Source organism: Cyprinodon variegatus, unplaced genomic scaffold (assembly GCF_000732505.1).
Source record: "Cyprinodon variegatus isolate N-32 unplaced genomic scaffold, C_variegatus-1.0 Scaffold760, whole genome shotgun sequence".
NCBI lineage: Eukaryota > Metazoa > Chordata > Actinopteri > Cyprinodontiformes > Cyprinodontidae > Cyprinodon > Cyprinodon variegatus.
In genome coordinates, this window is record NW_015151213.1 from 45,039 (window position 1) to 64,580 (window position 19,542).

At 39.2% G+C, this 19,542-nt stretch overlaps 2 protein-coding genes across 4 annotated transcripts in view; both read left to right on the forward strand.

The window, feature by feature from the left end:
* The window catches only part of LOC107098226 (neuroligin-3-like), a 37,228-nt gene extending 34,747 nt beyond the window's left edge, over positions 1–2,481 (forward strand). For both annotated transcript variants that reach the window (XM_015395755.1, XM_015395756.1), the window contains one exon: positions 724–2,481. In XM_015395755.1, the coding sequence (XP_015251241.1) occupies positions 724–1,516 (793 nt within the window). In that variant the 3' untranslated portion in view covers positions 1,517–2,481. The remainder of the gene's footprint in view (positions 1–723) is intronic.
* Positions 2,482–12,216: 9,735 nt separating this feature from the next.
* LOC107098240 (myelin proteolipid protein-like) lies at positions 12,217–19,474 on the forward strand. 2 transcript variants are annotated; one of them, XM_015395772.1, is made up of 7 exons: positions 12,217–12,352; positions 14,078–14,264; positions 14,375–14,531; positions 14,732–14,906; positions 15,159–15,232; positions 15,399–15,464; positions 18,699–19,473. In XM_015395772.1, the coding sequence occupies exons 1-7, from the start codon at positions 12,349–12,351 to the stop codon at positions 18,768–18,770; spliced, it is 735 nt and encodes a 244-aa protein (XP_015251258.1). In that variant the 5' UTR covers positions 12,217–12,348; the 3' UTR covers positions 18,771–19,473. The 2 variants fall into 2 exon arrangements, with proteins under 2 accessions (XP_015251258.1, XP_015251256.1); XM_015395770.1 differs by lacking the exon at positions 12,217–12,352 and adding an exon at positions 13,534–13,720 and having other exon boundaries at positions 18,699–19,474.
* The last annotated feature ends 68 nt before the right edge of the window (positions 19,475–19,542 follow it).

Consider the following 19,542-nt stretch of genomic DNA (forward strand, 5'->3'; position numbering starts at 1 on the left):
TAGGACTGATTTAAAGCACTTTTTAGAAAAGGCAAAGAAGAAAGAACAATCTAGGATTCTCATGGAAAATTATATAATGTAGTGTACTTTTTCTAGGTGTTTGTTAATTTGCATAGTTTCTCGTAAATTAACAGATTCTCAGAAAATAGTTTCTATATATTAAAAAAAGAATAAAGCTGACCAATAGCTTCTCCATTAATAAACTGGTACATTGTTTTTTTTAGGTTTGTGACACAATATTGGACCATGCAAAACATTTGCCTTCACAAAGCCTAAGAAGGGCAAGATTTATGAACAAAAAAGTAAACATGTTCATGAAGTTATATATATATATATTTTTAAATAAATTTCATAATGTTTTTTGTCGTTTCTATTCATATAAATATACTGGTGTATTAACTCAGTATACGTTTGATTGTTTTTTGGTATACGTCTATTTTGAATTTATAGCCCCCCCTTCAGAAAACTCCACCAGATGCTACATCAGTTATTCATCATTTTACTTTGACCTTTTCAAAAAATTAAACTGAATGTATTTAGTGTCTGCAATAAATGCTTTAACTACAAATACTGTTTATGATCCACTGTATTAAGTTTTTTTTTTTTTTGTCTTTGATGAGAAACTATTTCATTGTTTTTTAGTTCTATTTATGTAATGTCAGTGAAGTTGAATCTAATCTAGTGTTGTTTGCTAAAGTTTTTTTGTGTGTGTTTTATTCTTAGGGATCCTAACAAGCCAGTCCCACAGGACACCAAGTTCATCCATACCAAGGCCAACCGCTTTGAGGAGGTGGCCTGGTCCAAGTATGACCCCTACGACCAGCTCTATCTGCACATCGGCCTGAAGCCTCGGATCCGTGACCACTATCGAGCCACGAAAGTAGCTTTCTGGAAACACCTGGTCCCCCATCTCTACAACATTCACGATGTTTTCCACTACTCATCGACCACCACCAAAGTCACCCCCCTGGACCCCACCCAGTCCAACGGCAAGAGGTCTGGCAGCACAGGCCGGCCTCCCATGTCCACTTCCCACAGTGACGGGGAGGGTGGGAGAGAGATGGGTCCTCTGATTATGCCCAACCCCAGAGATTACTCCACGGAGCTCAGCGTCACCATCGCCGTGGGAGCATCGCTGCTCTTCCTCAACGTCTTGGCCTTCGCCGCCCTGTACTACCGCAAGGACAAGCGCAGTCGCCAGGAGACTTCACAGCAGCCCAGTCCACAACGCGATAGCAAAGGCAACAATGCGAGCCATGCCAACACAGTGGACGAGACCCTGTCATCTCAGCAAAGGAGCCCGTGTGAAGCGCTTCATAATCCTCTCCACGCCTCACCCAGCTACTCTCTGAGCCAGCGCCGCTCCCCTGACGACATCCCTCTGATGACGCCCAACAACATCACCATGATCCCCAACTCCCTGATGGGTCTGTCCAACATGAGTCCGTACAGCACCTTCCCCGCCGGCTACAGCTCCGCAGGCTTGCCCAGCACCCACTCTACCACTCGGGTATAGCCTGGTGACAGAACACCAAACATGAGCATTCAAAGCTGTATTTAGAATGTGAACGTAAATTAGGATCGAGTATGTTTGTCTTTTCCAAAGGTGTGACACCGCAAACATCCTGCCTTTGCTCTTTCATAGTAGGAAGTCTTACCTGCAGTCATTTTATAATAATCATTGTCAAAGGCAGTTTAAAAGAAAACAAGTGCATTTCATTTTCCACTTTCTGGATACTTGCCTAGCAGGAACTTAGTATAATGTTTATACAGTCGGATTTGTATGGGAAGCTTTTTTCTTACTCTGTAATATCTATTTTGCTCTCGCAGAACAAAGTGACACTACGACTCATGACGGCTAGAGAGGAAAAACAGAGAAGCATTACTACCGTTGCTATTATCCAGCTATTTTATACACATTTCTCATGTCATATTGCTTATTATGAAAAAAAAGTATTTTTACTCTAATTACTTTCCAAACGCCTTGTACATCTCTTTAACACTAAATTACTGTGGAAGCATAGCTGCAGTGGATGATGAATGAAACACACCATGAAATCTAAGGAGGACATAGAGAGACACGGAAAAAGAAATACTACCATTTAGAATCAAAAATTTAAATAATTTCATTAAAAATCCAGTTGAAAAGCATTTTGTATTTGCACATTTTAAGTTGTATTTTTAAAGAGGAATTGCAAATTGTATTTATTGATCATTAATAAGTAGTGCAATTTAAACATGTGTTTTTTCGTTCATATTTCTAAATAAAGATTTATAAGCTTTTACTGATAATAAGCTGTAGCTAAACTATTTTGTGAGTTGCTTCTGCACTGCTTATATGGTTTAACAAAAATGTTAATCGGATGCAACTAAACCATTAATAAATTAAAACTAGCCTGTTTATGAGCTTTATGTAAACTGTTGAAAGGCTGTAATTGTTGGGTTACAAAAATAAAAGGAGAGGATGACGTAAAAAGAAAATACAAACACAAGAAGGAATTGAAAATGAGAGGTGAAAAGGAAAAAGGGAAACATAAATTGCCTTTAAAATGTTTAATGAGGAAAGCTACTTGTAATTAGATGTATGTTTTTTAATCTTTACTTGAATATAAGATTTTAAAATATGTCTTTAATTTTCAGTGTTAATGGATTCATAAATATAATCTAAAATTCCTATTTAAAATGTAATTGAAAATGTACAGTAATCAAATGGTTTTAAACTGGATTTCTAATTGTGCGATTTAAATATTACATTTGAAACGCTTGTATTTCTTTTTCAACCTCTCCCCTGGCCCTCCATAGAAAATATTCAACTTTGCCAAAATGTTCCCATCAGGCGGTGCAAATCTGGCACCTGCGTGTATGTATGTGTGTGTTTGTTTGGGTTTGAGAGTGCGTGGATGTACTGAAATCTGTGCAACAGAAATGTAAATTAGGCATCGTTAGAAATTAACCTCTTGGTTTTGCATATGTAGTGTTGTGTAGTTTATTGTAGTCCACTTGAGTATCCTTGTTTTGGCTCTGTGTGGTTTTTTTGTTTCCTTTTGGCAAAGTACGCTAAAGGGATATAACTTCTGCTTCACTATAAACAAAATATTGCTTATAAGATGTGTTTTCCTACTCTAACTAACTCATGGTTTTGGCTCGGATTGTTTGTACAGAATAAACTTAGACTGATGTTTGATTTGTTGTTTGTTTATGAATACTGTAAGCCCTTCAGAGAGAAGACTGTAATTACTTTCTAGCTGTATATAAACCACTTCAGTTATTCATCATTTGAAAAGAGAAGAGAAGAAAAGAAAAGGGAGCTTTATGACTCTTTATGGTAGACTTTGCTCCTTTTCCAAGTGGTCTGGACCCTTTTCTAAGTAAATCAAAGGGATTTTCCAACACTGACTGGACATGATGAACCTGGAGAACTGAGCCTTGATTTCTTTAAACTTATCATAACATTGTTTAACCTAAACCAGACAAGTATTAAAAGATTTTTGAAACTAAAGTGGTGTTCCTGTCAGACATTGAAACTTGCTTGTGTATCCCTTCTACTGTATCGTTGATAGTATATTATTTATATATTTTGGGAATGTTCTCCATACTTTCTGGTTCTGCATTGTGATCTCAATATCCAAAACCCTTGTGAAGATGAACAACGAAAGAGACTAAATCCAATCCTTTAAAAAATCTGAGATAAAAGGTAAGAAATGTCCATCCATCCATTTTCTCCTGCTTAGTCCTTTTAAGGGTTACGGTGGGGCTGGTGCCCATCTCTGGCAGTCTATGGGCAAGAGGCAGGGTCCACCCTGGGCAGGTCGCAAGGGTGTCACAGGCAAACACAGAGACACACAACCATGTACACACTCACAGCTAAGGACAGTTTAGGGAAGACAATTAAGCTAACAGACATGTCAGTGGGAAGAAGCCAGAGAACCCATGCATGCACAGGGAGAACATGCAAACTCCATACAGAAAGATTCTGGGCTGACAATTGAACCCAGAACCTTCTTGCTGCAAGGCAACAGTGATAGCCTCTTCTCCATCATGCAGAGAAATGAGAAATGTCATAATGAAATGTCATAATGTAAAATTATAGAAGATATAAGATCACAGCTGAACAACCATTAGTGAAACATTTATCTCCAACAGGACGGCTGCATTTTCAGTAAATTAGGAACTCTGTTTTAGGAAAATAAACACAAAGAAACTCCTAAAGACTAGGAAATTGGAAAGTCATACACCGTTGAAACATTTGTTTGTTTAAAGATCTCACATTATACTACATTTGAAAATAAAAAGTATTTACAATAAGCCAACCCAGAACACGTTTTTACTGCTTGAGCATGAAATCTCTGAGATAAAGGAGACAGCAAGTACCAAAAACCTAATCCAGCCCAATATGGACAAATTTCACTCAAATCACCTCAATACAGAACATGGAGCAATCCTTCTATATACAGAACGATCTCATTTTTCAAGGAAAGGCTAGAAACCCTAGACTGTGAATTAATTTTTGTTTATTCATATATATATAACACATGCTCATAACACGTCATCTCAAGGCACTTTACAGAAACAATACTGTCCAGTTTGTTGCCTCTGGTACACGGTTAATTAAAGTCTTTCAATAAAAAAAACAACATGTACAACCAGTAGCCAGTTACCCTAAGCTGTATTGAAGTACCGGTAACCAAGCTGCTACTTACATAAGTACTTTAACATAAGCACACAATCAGAATATTAAGCACACATTAACTTGGAGGAGGATTAAGACATTGAGAGTGGGGAAAGTTTTTTTTTTGTATATTACACAGGCTTTAGCACACATATGAGTGTTAAAAATGTTTATAAAGTGAATTTTGCATAATATGGGACTTTTAAGGAGGAAGCTGAGGAAATCTGGAAAGACTTTCAACATTTTTAGAGATAGGATTCAGCTGATGCACCGCCAATGATATGTAGCGCTGAGCCGTCCAGAGTGTACCCGATACAGCAGGCTCCAATGAAAAGGCAGGAGTCCAATCAATGTCAAGGAAAACAGATCACACCAGGAAAGTTTTGAGATCCAGGAGTCTGTAGCCCGATCAAGGGTTCTGATCCAAACAGGAACAAACAGGTTCAGGGTTCCAGGAATCCACAGAGCATTCAGGCAGATTCAGAGCTCCATGAGTCCAGCAGCGAGCTCAGGCAGATACGCTCAGAGGGAGCCAGGCAGCCTCAGTGGTGAGAGGCAGAGACAAGACAAGGTACAAGGAGAACTGCAGAACTTTAAACTGAATCTCTTCAAGAGCCAGGGCTACAGAACTGTAAACTAGCTTCCCCCCTGCTGAGCCAAAACAGGAACAGAAAGCGCTCTGCAGGAAAGAGCCAGGACACAATGAGGAAACATGATGACAAGACAAATAACCCTCTCTAACCACTGGCCTAAGAGAACGAAAAACATGGACTAATGAAATAACTCAAACTGAACACAAACAAACATACAATGATCTGGCCCTGATAGCTGGGCTGAGCCAAATATAAAGCAGCAGACGCAGTTGGATAAGATGAGAGATGATTAGAAACCGGGCAGAGTTGGGCAGGTGAGTGAAATGAACAAATAGCTCAGCTATGACGGCAGATCATGACAATACCGGCAAAAATAGACTTCTTTTTTGTTTACTTGTATAACATTTAAAAAAATAGGTGTCATTTTTCTCACACTATGAAATCAGACACTACTTTGTTTACTCTATTATATAAGATCCTAATACAAATAAGGGGTGTGAAAAGCCTAAGGCACTGCCATGAAGTAGCAGCCAGTCATCTCTACGACACTGTTGATGGAAAAAGTGTCTAATTCTTATTTAACAAGAAACTGACATCCAGTCTTTCTCATTCAAGCCAACATTCTATTAAATACTTTGCAAGGGAGGACAGATACACTGTTGCCAATATTCCTACCTGTTCTGAATCGCACAGGTTTTCCCTAACTACTTAAGAATGTAATTTTCTTGGTGTTGATGACTGGCTTAATTACTAATTTCATTCACCTGTATAACTCTGTCAGGTTTTTCATTACTGCTCATCTGATCCACCTGCTCCTGCCTCTTTTTAAGCTGCCTGTTAACAGTCGTCAGAGCTAGATTATTTCTCTCTAGCCAGTGAAGAGAGTGTGCCAGCATTACCTTGGTGTCTCTGATTTCATGTTGTGTCTCTCAACCATTGAGTACGCCTGTTCCGATCTGGTCTATTTTAATCTGCCTGCTTCCAGCTGTTAGGTGAGAATATTCTCGAGCAGTGGTGAGAGCTTTTCAGCGTTACCTTATTGTTTCTGGTTACCTGATCCTTTTCTGGTTCTCAACCACTGAGCCTTCCTGTTCCCATCTGATCACTTTGCCTGAACTGTCTTCGGACTCCTGTGGATTCTGCGTGTTTGCTAAACTTGGAGCTGCTTCCTGTCACCGACCTGAGTTTTTTCTTTGGAACCTCCTCCAACTTCTGATCTCCTGGTTCTAGCACGTCCTCGGCACCGGCTTTAGCTTTGCCTTCTGGACTATTCTGCCTTCTTTTTTTCTACTCGGATCTGCTCTCTTTCTTGTTCTCCATCCTGCGGGGCTGCAGCATCTAGGACACTCTGGGCTCCGCCTGCCGAATCCTGTTGGCAGCCCACCGGCTGGATTCTTCCTTGTTCTCTGGTCACGGACTGAATTGTTCATCCAGGTAAGTGACTCACATGCGTAATCATTCTCCATCAAATTTTGTGGTCACTAACCTGTGTTTTTCTCCTACAGAGGTTCTTGCCGTAGACACCCTTGCAGCTGCTACCACAGATCAGTTTTTATAGTAAACGCTTTTTGAATAATCCCACTGTCTGTCTTGCCTAGAATACTGGGTCCTGTGTTCTAACCTTTACAAAGAAGCCTGCAAAAAGCTGCAAAGGTTTATAATAAAACAAGTTACATACAGTGGAGGGAAAACAGATGTAAAGAAAAGCTCGATGTTTGCATCTGTCTTTATATCTCCCTGATTTATACTTTATAAGGTTTACGTATTAATGTACTATGACACATGAGAACAGATTTTAAAAGAAAATGTACAGTAATCATACTTCAGAGAGGTTGCACCGATACAAAGGTTAACTTCGGGCTCACTGCATTAGAGAATCGGCAGCAGCCCTGAATAACGGTTAAATAAGCATTTGATACATTTCGTAATACATATATTTGAACATGAGGAGACTTCACTTGCTCCTGCCATATCAAGTATTAGACAGTGTTCTTAGATCAAGGACGACCCGATTGCACAGAGGAAGAGCTATGTGTAAAGAATAATCCACTCCGTCTTTATACTCCCATTCCCAAATCTTTGTTAGGTACCCCACATTATGAAGATGATTGACTTTTATCCTGACAGAAGAATGGTCCTAATTAGATAAACTGCCAGGGAAAACATGAGCCTTAACACATAACAGGCATGTAATATTAGGGTTTAACAACAACATACATCAATAATAAATTAATCCTAACAGTAAAATGTTGAAAGAACCGTGAGAAGAATGAGTCGGAACTGTGATGGGAAAAATTATCTGTTCCATTATCTTCTGTTGTGTTTAAAGCAACTCCTCTCACCCAGACACTGGGTAGCCTTGCAGATGTGAGATGGCCTGAGTGAATAATAAAGTAAATGAAAGCACTCCTAAGAAAATATTATGAAGAGCTTTGATGGGAAATTGATTTTTTTGACGACAACATACTCCAGAAATCGCTCTGTATCATTGTAAGATTTTCAAGCTAGACGTGCCTCTAACAAACATGAGGATTTTGTCAGACCGTGTGACTGCTTACATACCCTGCAGGCCTCAAACACGCAGCCACACACAGAGCATGGCATAATCACAAAAGTCAATCAAAAACGCGGGCGAATACAGGCGCCCAGCTGGAAAACAAGCTCAGCTCTAACTTTACTTCATCACTCTCTCAACACGGGAGGTCATCACCGCTGAATTATCAAGGGTTTGTTTGTTTGCCTGATGAGTGTTTGTCTGGTTTGTCCCAAAAGATAACATAAGAAGCATCGTGATAACGGGTGAAAGGAGGCTGAAAACATAACGTGGGCCTTTGCGTATTGCTGCGTTTAGTGTGTAAATATTAGAAGTGCATCCGCCTCACAGCAGAGTTCCCAGTACCATTATGCATCTACATTCTGCACACCAAATTCCATACATGCAATTGACATGAAGTATAGCTCATTTAGACTAAAAGGCAATGATGCAGAGTCACTAGATGAGATATTTAAGCTTAATGACATCTGAAATATTAAGGTCTACTTGTGTGACATTAGCTTATGCAACATCCTGCGTGTTTAATGTGATCCTAAGATATGCTGTCATTTATCATATGAGCTCCTCACATCACCCATACAAATCAAACTCAGATCACTGTATTTCAAACATATATTCTCCTTCTTTGTGTCAGAACCACTAAAATTTTCCCTCCCACTACATGCTTTGATAACCAACACATGCATCTATCTCGCATGTGTGTGACATGCATCTCAGCTGCAGAGATGACATTCAATCAACATCCTCTGAAGCATGGAGGTTGACTGATGCTCCGGGTCTCCTTCCGTTCTACTATTCCCTGGTTTTATCTGATATTTCAAAGGCATCTTTTCATGCGCTTCACTTTTAGCATGTTTTATAACTCCATTTTACACACTAATTACTTGATCCCTAATCGCTCTATTTCTCAGGAGATAAAAGGATAGAAATTGACTGTTTTTTGAAGACACCATTAAAATGGAAGTTTGTTAATGGCTTTGAGTATGGCAGTCCCCAAAAGAGTTAATCAAACAGATTTGTGTCTGTGGCAGATAGTTAAGGCATGTGGCAAAGTGTTCTGATCGTTTAAATGACAATGGACTGCAATTAAGGTTTGATCAAAATTGTGTATGGTGCCTAACTTTTGTGTAATCATATTTTTTTCCAACATAATTATAGTGTGCGCACAAAAGTTCACCAATAACTTTACTTTGCTATTTTTCCACATTTAACTTTTTTTCCACTTTTTCAATTTTGAATTTTTCAAAGACTATTGTATTTTTTTTTGACGGGGAAGACTATGAAGTAACTCTGTGAGATTATTAGTTGAGAGGCTGATTTCAGATCAAGCTAATGGCAGCTCCTATGCTTCACCCAGTTCGGAGAAAAAGGGGGATCATATCTCTCCTATCCTAGCTTCTCTTCATTGGCTTCCTGTTAAATCCAAAATAGAATTTAAAATCCTCCTTCTCACATATGAAGCCTTAAATAACCAAGCTCCATCTTATATCAGAGCACTTAACTCTCAATCTGCAGGTTTCCTAGTGGTTCCAAGAATTTCTAAAAGTAGAATGGGAGGCAGATCTTTTAGTTATCAGGCTCCTCTCCTGTGGAACCAACAACCAGTTTTAGTCCAGTTTAAGACACCCTGTCTACTTTTAAGTGTAGGCTTAAAACTTTCCTTTTTGATAAAGCTTATAGTTAGAGGCTCAGGTTATCCAGAGCTATCTCTAAAGTTATGCTAATATAGGCTTAGACTTGCTGGAGGACATACGGAGCCACTTTTTCATCATTCTGCTTCATTCTATTTCTATTCTCCCACTGTAAAATTTGTCAGTTCAATCTCTAATGTTATGCTCTCTCTGCTTTTTCTCATAGTAGCTTCCTCTGGTCTGTACCTGTTTGGCTGTGAATCCATCCTGGAGAGAAATATCAGCTGTGCTGCTGCCATCAACACCTTTGTTTATAGATGTTGGAGCTTGGCCTGTTTTTCAGTGTAGTCCCGTTTCTCTGACTGTGACTAACTGGATGTGCTCTCTTTCATCCTCGGACATGGGAGCTGGCTAGAAGCTTGTCTGCCTGGCTGTGTTTCCTGGATGGGGCCATCTGTGGTGCAGGTTGACAGCTACCTTTTGTATCTCTGCTTCTTTTTCTGTCTGCTTCTGTCTCCTTGAACCCCAGTCGGCCTCAGAAGATGGCCGCTCAAACTGAGCCTGGTTCTGCTGGAGGTTTCTTTCTGTTAAAAGGGAGTTTTTCCTCTCCACTGTTGCTACAAGCATGCTTAGTGTGAGGGTTTACCTTTCAGTCCATGAGTTGATGCAATCAACAGTTTTTTCCTTAGAAAACTCTGAATCTATTTAACTGTATGATCTGGTTGAATTGTAAAGTGCCTTGAGATGACATGTTGTGAATTGACGCTACATAAATAAACTGAATTGAATTGAATCAGTAAAAACTCTATCCAGGGTTGGAAAAGAGCTGCGGACTGCTGTGCTGAATCTGGACAGCATTCAGCCTGACATCATTAGGGGTCAGAAACACAAAGTCTAAACACTAATCCTCAAGAAAACAAACTACAAAAAAACAAATGTAGTAAATGGCCAAAGCTCTCCATCATAAAACCACAAAAAAATTAATGTGCGTATTTTGCATGTGTCACAAGAGTGCATGTGATCAAATAATGTATTTTAGGAATGTCTAATGATAGTTACCTCAGAAGGTTCCTCTGCAAACTGAACTATAATAGAAAGCATCCTGCTTCCTCATCCTACCTCCTTCTTTACTACCATTTTGACAGTGATGTGGCATCAGCTGATACACTTTCACTTAGGTTTAAGGCCCCTTACTGCTTGGCCCAATTTGGACTGAGTCTGTGTCTTGCAGATTAAAAGTGGAATTTCCACTTCTGAACCACAGAGGTTGAGGTCGGCGCTTTTCAAAACGAATGAATCTGTCATAATCCCGGCAGTGATGCTGTGGTCTTATTTCTCACAAGACGTACCTGCTCCGCTCCGCGCCATTCTATTACTACCTATCAGTATATAACCAGCCTTCAGACCAGTCATCAGTGCCAGATTATTTCGAGCCATTGGTGAGATCTATTCTGATTCCTGACTTCCTGCTTGTTTCTCTAAACCTGATCTTTCCCTGTTTCTGAGCTTGCCTGATCCCTGTCTGACGCTGATCTGTTTGTCCGCCTGCCCGTTGCCTAACCTGGAATTGTTTCTCGACCGCGTCCTGGATTCCCCTCTGGTGCTTCATTGGACTTGGTATAATGACAGTTGTGCCATCCTCTTCTCATTTGCAGAAAACAAATCAAGCAGAACTCTGAGGTTTTCAAACCTTGAGATGGAGGCTCATATCTCAATCCTGCTTTAAACTTCTCCACAGCTTTACTCCTGAAATATTAGCTGTGATCATTGGGAGGTTTGTTGACTCTCTTCTCAAACAGCTTTTTTTTATTTATCATGTTCGATATATAGAGGCAATTATCTTCTCTGGATTTTATAGAGACTATTGGAGTAGAGATTTTTTTTATGATCTGGGACTCAAAATCTCAAAATTACCTGTTTCTAATATGGCAAAATTTCTAACTTTTTAAGAAATTTCGACATATGTAGTGGTACAATTATAATATTTTACCACCATCTGATCCAACTTTATTTGTATGGCCTCAAATAAGAAATGTTTTTAAAAAGTTGAAGACTTTCTCCAAATTAAGAAGCAGCTTGGTGTTTTCTCCTGTCCCACACTGGCGCCTTTGTTGAAAACTCAGCTTTGACATCAGCTGGGTCGAACTGGAGGGAGGGAAGGAGCACAGCAGCTGGACCGAATCATCAATGTCACCCTTGTTAGCCAACTTCATCAATGTCAGTCACTGGCGTTGTGATTTATTTTGCTCTTTTCCTTCTGCATACTTCTTATCTCTTTGTCTATGAACACACTGTTTAGGAGAGCATTAAAACTGTCTGACTGTGTGCTGGTGACATCTAGCATGTGCAGCTCACAGGCATGCTGACAATAAACACATTTTGTGAGCGAAAGTTAATTGAATGCATCTTGCAATCTACTGTGCAGAGAGCTAAACAAGTCTGTCGTGCCACCATATTGCGTTTTGCGCTGAGAATATTAAATATAACAGGAGAGAAGAGAGAGTAGATTCAACTAAATATAGCTTGAAAAAAAAACTTTTCCTTTAAACATGTATTTGATATAAATCCAGGTGTTCTTGTGAAAACCAGTAAAAACCAGATTATACAGTGAAAAGAGCTGCTCCACACGCTAAAACAAGCAATAAAGTTTAGATTAGGACTTTGGCCTCTCTTCTCATCCCCCTTTCTGAAACCAGCGGCTCCACAAATAATGACTGGCAGCTGAAATGGGACTTTGTGACTTTAAGATGTGACTCGGGGAGATGTGCTCCATCTATTGTTGATGAGACAAAAGCGCGAGTGAGATTCATATAAGGGTGGCGGGGAATAACTTCTCATATCCCCATATCAGTCACAAAGCCGTCCAGCTAAACTTCAATATCCCCGCTCTTCTTTCTGGACATGGGTGAGTGCACAGAATTTCTAATACCTCTTATCTCTTATTAATGTAATTTGAAGACTGTGGATTTTCATAACTTGCAAATGTTGCCTTTTAATGTGTCTTTGGACCCCGTTGACCTTTTTGCACTGTGGGCAAAGCTTGCTTGCTCTTTTTTTTCCTAGCCTTTCTTTCTCTTTTTTCTTTTAGGTACATGTACATTTTATTTATTGCTAAAATATTCTGGATGACTTTTTAAGCTCTGTAACCAAAGATGATTTCACACTTAATGGAAAACGTTTTTTTTACTGCAGATGCATTTCATCCGGTTCAGATCTATGGTTTGGCATTATTCTAAGACAAATCAGAAAGGACTGGTGGGGATTTGGTGTTATGCGACTGAGAGAAGTCAGGCACTTACATAACCTAACAAACACCTTGTGTGCTTATCTTTGCATAATGATTGTTTTTATAAACTTTTGCATATTCACTGCAACTCATGTAGATGCAGTCAAAAGAAATCTTGTGAGGTACCGGTCACATTCATCAAGCCACAACAACAACAGCATATTTCCTCTGCAGTAGATTGTTATTATCTATAGAGTCTATCCCTCTTCCTCCTGTTAGAGTTTATCATTTAGTAGAACTTAAATGTACCCCAAGATCCTTCTCCCGCAAAATAAAATGACACAGATTCTTCAGAAATCTTTCAGGGATGATTTTAAAAGTCTTCTGAGAGTTGAGGATCTATAAGGTTTCATGTGCAGTTGTTGCCATTTTGAATGTTGTTGTTATTGCAAAGACGTTTGAATTACAACCCCACCCCATTTTCTGCCCGTTTTCCTTTGACCCACTCTCGGATCACTTGAGTCGGGCCCCTGCCCACGCTGACACTCAGTGCCAGCCTCAGCCAGCTGCGCATAGCCAGAGTAGTCACTCTGCCAGCGATGCTTAAACATTCCTGATGACCCCTTCTGCCATCACTCACTACACTGTTTCTCATGATGGCCTTTTGTTTGTTTGACATCACTGCTCTTTGTCCATCTCCGATCTCTCCAAACACAAAGAACATTGTTTCCGCCAACAACAAAGAGAAGTACTTTCTTTCTTCGGGCTCTCAGTGAATCCAGGGTCTCACCACCGTCCCTGAATGGCCTTGGTGACGCCCGTGACCGTCGCTGAAAGAGGGGCCGGACCAGATTTACTTAGGACTAAGCTGTGAGGTGTTGTCCAGTCACATACGTATGAAATCAGCGCAGAAGCGTAGCAATATTGTACAGTAGGGTAACCTTGTACATAACTGCTTGGTTTGAGGGATCTCTTCTCGTTGCGGAGTACGGCATCACGGGCAGCAAATGTTTCCGGTCAAACAACACTGGCTTTGCAAAGCCTTAGGTGCTTTTCTCTATGCAATTTCTGGCAATGCATTGATTATTAACCCTTTGGATATTTGATAAACGCTTCAACAAGGCAGCTTAAACTGGAAGACGTGTTGAAGATTGGTTGATTGCTTTGTTGCGGGACGCTGGCTTGAACTCTTGCTTGTTTTTGCTGTCTAATTCTGTTTTTCTTGTTTTCTGTTGCTCTTTGGGGGTTTTTGACTCATGTTCATGGATTTGCAGTCAGAGCGAGTCCTTTCTCATAGCTCCCCATCGGGGTGAAAGAGCCCCCCTCCTGCAGGGACCTTGATGTGCTGTGTGGTTGTATGTGCGGTGTGTGCCGCCTGTGTGCTGATATATTATGCCCCCTCAGGTTGTTATGATTGCTGTATCCGCTGCATTGGGGCAGTGCCCTACCCATCCCTGGTGGCCACCTTGCTGTGCTACGCCGGCACTGCCTTGTTTTGTGGCTGTGGGCACGAGGCGTTGGCCCAGACGGAGGTGCTCGTCAAGACTCACTTTGCCCGTGAACCTAAGGACTATGAGGTTATGGCATCTTTGTGAGTTATGCTTGAATGCGTTCATTTATGTTCTCACATGTTGCTTGATTTTTATTTTATTTATTTTTTATATTTGTATATGCTCAACTGAATTTCTCTTACTTTTCCAGTATCAAATACTTCCAGTTCGTGATCTATGGTCTGGCATCATTTTTCTTCCTCTATGGTATCCTGTTGTTGGCTGAGGGTTTCTATGCCACAAGTGCAGTCAAGCAAACATTTGGGGAGTTCAGGAGCACCCAGTGTGGCCGCTGCCTCAGCCTGACGGTGAGTTGGGGTGTGTATGTGTTTGGGGAGGGGGTATGACGTCAGCTTATTGTTGACACACTGAATACCGATTTGTGTTAAGGAAACCATATTTGTTTCAGTTTCCAACTCTGAACCATTAATTATTGCTGATAACAGAAAACACATTTTTCAAGCTGACACCTGAAGGCTACTGATCTGTAACACTCTTGTTTCAACAGTTTGTAATAGTCACGTACATCTTGGCCTTCATCTGGCTGGCGGTGTTTGCTTTCTCTGCTATACCGGTTTTCTTTCTCTTCAACATGGAGCACACCTGTCACACCATCAACATCCAGGCTGAATCCTCTCCCGTTAGTCTGCAAAACTGGATCTGCATAGATGCAAGGCAGTTTGGTGGGTTGCTTTACAATGAATGACTGCACGTCCCTCAGATGAGCATGTTAATGTCTCCTAGGGAGCAGGGGGATTAATCTGTGAGGCGTGGCCACGTGACTGATAGTTGAATCTGCTGTGAGAGATTGAGATAATTCTTCATTGCTATGTCTCTGATGTGTTGCTTGTAAAGCAGAATCTCTATGCATCACAGGCCTGTCATGATTAAGCGTTACCAGGAGATCTCTCTCTTACGTCATGATTTCACCTCAGGTCTGCTTCCTTGGGATGTGATGCCGGGAAAGTCCTGTGGAATGACCTTGGCAGCTATTTGCAAAACCAGTGAGGTGAGCTGTTGTTTGGGAATTAGTTTTTATATTTGTTTGAGTGTTTCACGTTTTGCTTGAATTTCGGTGGAAGCCTTTTTAGTTAAAGGAAGATGATAACACAGATTGGTAAATTATTTTTTTGTATTATTAACTGAACCAATAAATAATTTCCTTTTGCTTACAGTTCCACAGCACCTATGACTTGTACATAGCAACATTTGCAGGGGCAGGAGTCAATCTGTTGGCACTGGTAAGGTTCCCTTTTATTACTGTATGGTTTTATTTGGAGTCGGGTGTTGTTCACCATTGAGAACTCACCTTATTTGTAATGGATTGTTCTCTCAGCATCCTTATTTTAATAAATTAGAATGCCATTTTCCAGCGAATGTTAGTTAAACTTAGGCAGAGACAAAAGCTCCTGTCATCTTAAATAAAAAAAAAATGTGATTAATTTTATTCAGAATTGAAAGTTTGTTTTTTTTTTTTCAGGATTTTTCCATGTTTTCTTTTGTTGGTCGGAAGAAAGAGTTTCTTCTATTTTCTTCCAAAAGAAATTTGGAAAGTCAAATTTACTGAAAAGTTTTGTTTTATTTTGGTGAATATTTTGCTTTAAGCAGGCTCAGATCCAGTAAAGTAGGTTTGGGAGCAGGAATAGCAGAAGAAAAATAAAAGAAAAAGCCAGCTGGTGCAGTAAACAGATGTGACCAATAGTTATTCCTTAATCTAGATTTGTATTTAATAAATTTGATAAATTCTTAAATAATCTGTTTCACTATGTGTATTCTCATAAAGATTTCTCCTTATGTAGTCTAGTGGATATAATGAGTTGACTTTTCAATGAAACTATCCCAGTTCTCCAAAATATGATGTATTACCAGGACTTTCCTCCAGTCTCTTCTGCAAGAACTGGAGAAAACAGAAGAACTGGAAAAAAAAAACTTTACTCCACTAGTCAGGAAGAAACCTGTTTCTTCAGAAAGAAACTCAGCCCTGTGTTTATTGCTAATGATGCCTTGTTTCTTGCCAACACAGGTTCATAAAACCTCTACACTCATTTACATGCTTGCAATTCAGAATAATCAACACACAAACATTGTAGTTTTTGGTCTGCACCAGTATCTGCTAAAGCAGAACTTGATCTCTGTAACCAGTTTACTAACATGCAGAAGAAGTAAGCTAAGCTGTAGGGCAGCATAAATCATTTGAAATGCTGTAACATTCATGCTTTTACCTATCTTTATTTTTATGAGATTGATGATCTGTTTGCTACACACATACGACTTACTTTGTTTTACCAGGGAAGCTGTGTACCACCATGATTTTGATATAGACTTCTATAAATGTAAATGAAAGGTTGGATCTTTCTTCCAACTAATCAGGAATAAGATTTAGGAGGAAACCAGTAACTCCTGTCTTTAAAACCCCAGCAGTTAACCAATTTGTCCCCCAGCAGTTAACTAGTTTTCATGTTGGAATTTTTAGAGTTCGACAGAATATGCACTTATAAAAACAATACTTGATTTTTGCTATTTAATAGACATATTAATTATACACTGTCCCCTTAATTCCAGTCAGTGCATAACTTGCCCATATAATTTGACTTTATATAATTCATATAAATCTCTAATGATATAAAGAAGACCAAATCTAAGTTTTTACGAATAAGATAAAGGTTTTATCTCAGCCCTAGATGTTTTCTAAAATCTCAGTTTGTTTGAAAACTATTCCAGTTCATGTTTCATTAGTTCAGGTATTTAAGATCTTGAACTAGAGTTAATGGATATTATGGAAAAGATTTGCACCTTTTACTGATAATTATGCATGAGTGAAGCCACACTTTTGCAGAGTGTGTAACGTTGTTGATTAAATATTCTGATTGATTGAGGAAAATGTGATTTATAACTTTTTTTGCATATTTATACAATACAATGAACTGTAATTATTTCTAAGGCTGCACCATTTTTTTACTATTTCTATAAACCTTCATGTAGTTAACATCAGCATACCTAAGGACTACAGCTGGAAATTAGCATAGCTTGCCATAACGCATCATAATGCATCTTTCTGTTAGAATAAAATAAATTTTTACATATTCCCTGTGAAATTAAAATAATATTGTCTTCAGTGCAAACTCATTACATATTGAAATATGCTCATTTGATGACGATAGCTGATGTTAATTTCAGCAGCTAACTGTTAGTATGCAATAAAAGTATCACTGACTTTACTGGAGAATTTTAATGTATTATACAGATCATCAAGTTTAAATGTATATAAATAAATATAAAAAGTTAATGTATCTCAGACCTGGTTCAGTATAAAAGAGTCATTTACTTTGCAGCAACAAGGCTGTGGGTTTTCTGCATACAGTCAGCATGTTCTCCACATTCATGTGTTAATCAGGTACTCATGCTTCCTCCTGCAGAAAGTTCATTAACTACCTTGTTCTTTGCCACTGGGAGATTTTTAAAGCAGGAGTTGTTTTTAATATGACTTAGCTTGACTATGTCCTTAGCTCTGTGGCTAGCGGTAAGTCAGTGAAAAAATTATCCAGTTTTCCTTTTCCTTTAGCAGACTATCTAAAATAAAACAAAATAAAAACTATTAAACCTGACTATTCCTGCAGGCTAGTGGTGCTTCTAGACCAAATTTACTAGTGGGGTTAAGGTGGGTCCAGTTTTTATTTTTGCCATGGCGACACAGAACAAACGGATGAAAAAAACAAAACACGGTGATAGCTTATCGTTTAAAATATCATGGGAGCCACCGAACCAAATATCCATTTGCAGTCCTGCAGCTGCATGTTGCAGCTCCTGATCTAGTAGATAGAAACACATCCCATCATATCTTTCAATATAGCTGAAGCTAATGTGCAATGCTTTAATATTTTGATTATTATTAGTGAAACTGTTTGATTATTAAAAGTGAAAACTGTAAGGTAAAGTCAACACTCAAAAAAGAAAGTGCTGCTTCATCTTAAATAATAGCTAATTGAATCTAATAATTAAGTTTATATTTTAAAAACAATTAAATTAATATGGGTAAACTTAACTCAATTCCTTGTTAACAACTGAAGCAATTCATTTAAGTTGGAACGGCATTTTCTTTTAGGTGAAATTTATTGAAGGGATGAATCAGCTATGGTTTCTGGGCCAGTGCATATCTTATACAATGATCATAGTATTATGTATTCAGGACAGGGGGCATAACCGAGGCCAGAGCCAATTCTTCAGAGCCACTGGTCTCTGGTGGCCTCAGCATTGAACCATCCATGCTGCAGAAATCAGCAAAGATACCCAGATCAGTTTCCCAAATCATGGGTAGAAATCATTGATGCATTCTGTTTTTTTTTACCACCTGTAACCAAAGGCTGCAGTTAATGTTTTTATCAAGTTCTTTCAGTTTCTCGTCAGTGAATGGCAAACATACCATCAGTATAAAATATTAACACACCCTCCCTTCCCTTGCCTGTCCTTTTTTGCAGATTCTGTATCTGGTGCCCACCACCTACAACTACGCAGTCTTGCGGTTCCTTGGCAGAAAAGGAATTCGCTAAGTGCTGCACAGTTCACTTTGAGATGCCTGTGTGACTCCACATTTCATCTCTACCCCTTGAAGCAGAATCTTTCAAACCTGGATTCTCTGCCATCCTTTTTTTTTTTTTTCAGATAACAGACAAACATTTTTCTTCTCTGTTATATTTGAACAACAGGCAGAGAGATGAAGATAATTCACCCGCAGTAATGAGCCCCAACCTGCTCCACAAGTCATCCTCTCAGATGATTCCCAATGCTTTGTTGTTCATTTTCTCTCTTTTAAATCACTCTGTGAGGCTTTGCTGGAGCTGATTGTGATGTAGGAGGTTTCATGAATAATTAAGAGCAATGACAGCTTTGCTTTGCAATTCATAACTGTGTTCGTCCTTCTCAGTGTTTACTGGTGCAGATATTGGTTTTGAATATGATTTTTTTTTTTTGCTGCTGCTGCTGCTGCTGCTGCCTTATTATCCGCACCTCGCCAGGAGCATCATGAGTCTAAAGCTAGCAAAGCTGAATGTAAGTTTATCTTGGAACTTGTCACTTCTGAATAAATCAGCTGTGCATTTCTTTCTCTTTCTGTTAAACATGAGAGACAGTCTTCATGTCTACTTAAATAAGAAAAAGAGAAGTCTGTATTTAAATAACTGTGCAGCGGCTGACAAATGTTGCATGTGCTTATTTGTAATTAAAGCTAATTGAACGATTTGATCTAAGGGACTTAATTGTAATTTGATTTTAATCATATACTGTAAGTGGCAATAAAATAATTTTTGCTGAACGTGGAGCATT

Bases quoted from the DNA above. Each gene is read 5' to 3' on its own strand.
- LOC107098240 (XM_015395770.1), top strand. From the start codon at position 13,681: ATGTTTCCGGTCAAACAACACTGGCTTTGCAAAGCCTTAG. The intron at 14,532-14,731 runs GTGAGTTGGGGT...TTGTTTCAACAG, and splicing joins GCCGCTGCCTCAGCCTGACG to TTTGTAATAGTCACGTACAT. The intron at 15,233-15,398 runs GTGAGCTGTTGT...TTTTGCTTACAG, and splicing joins CTATTTGCAAAACCAGTGAG to TTCCACAGCACCTATGACTT.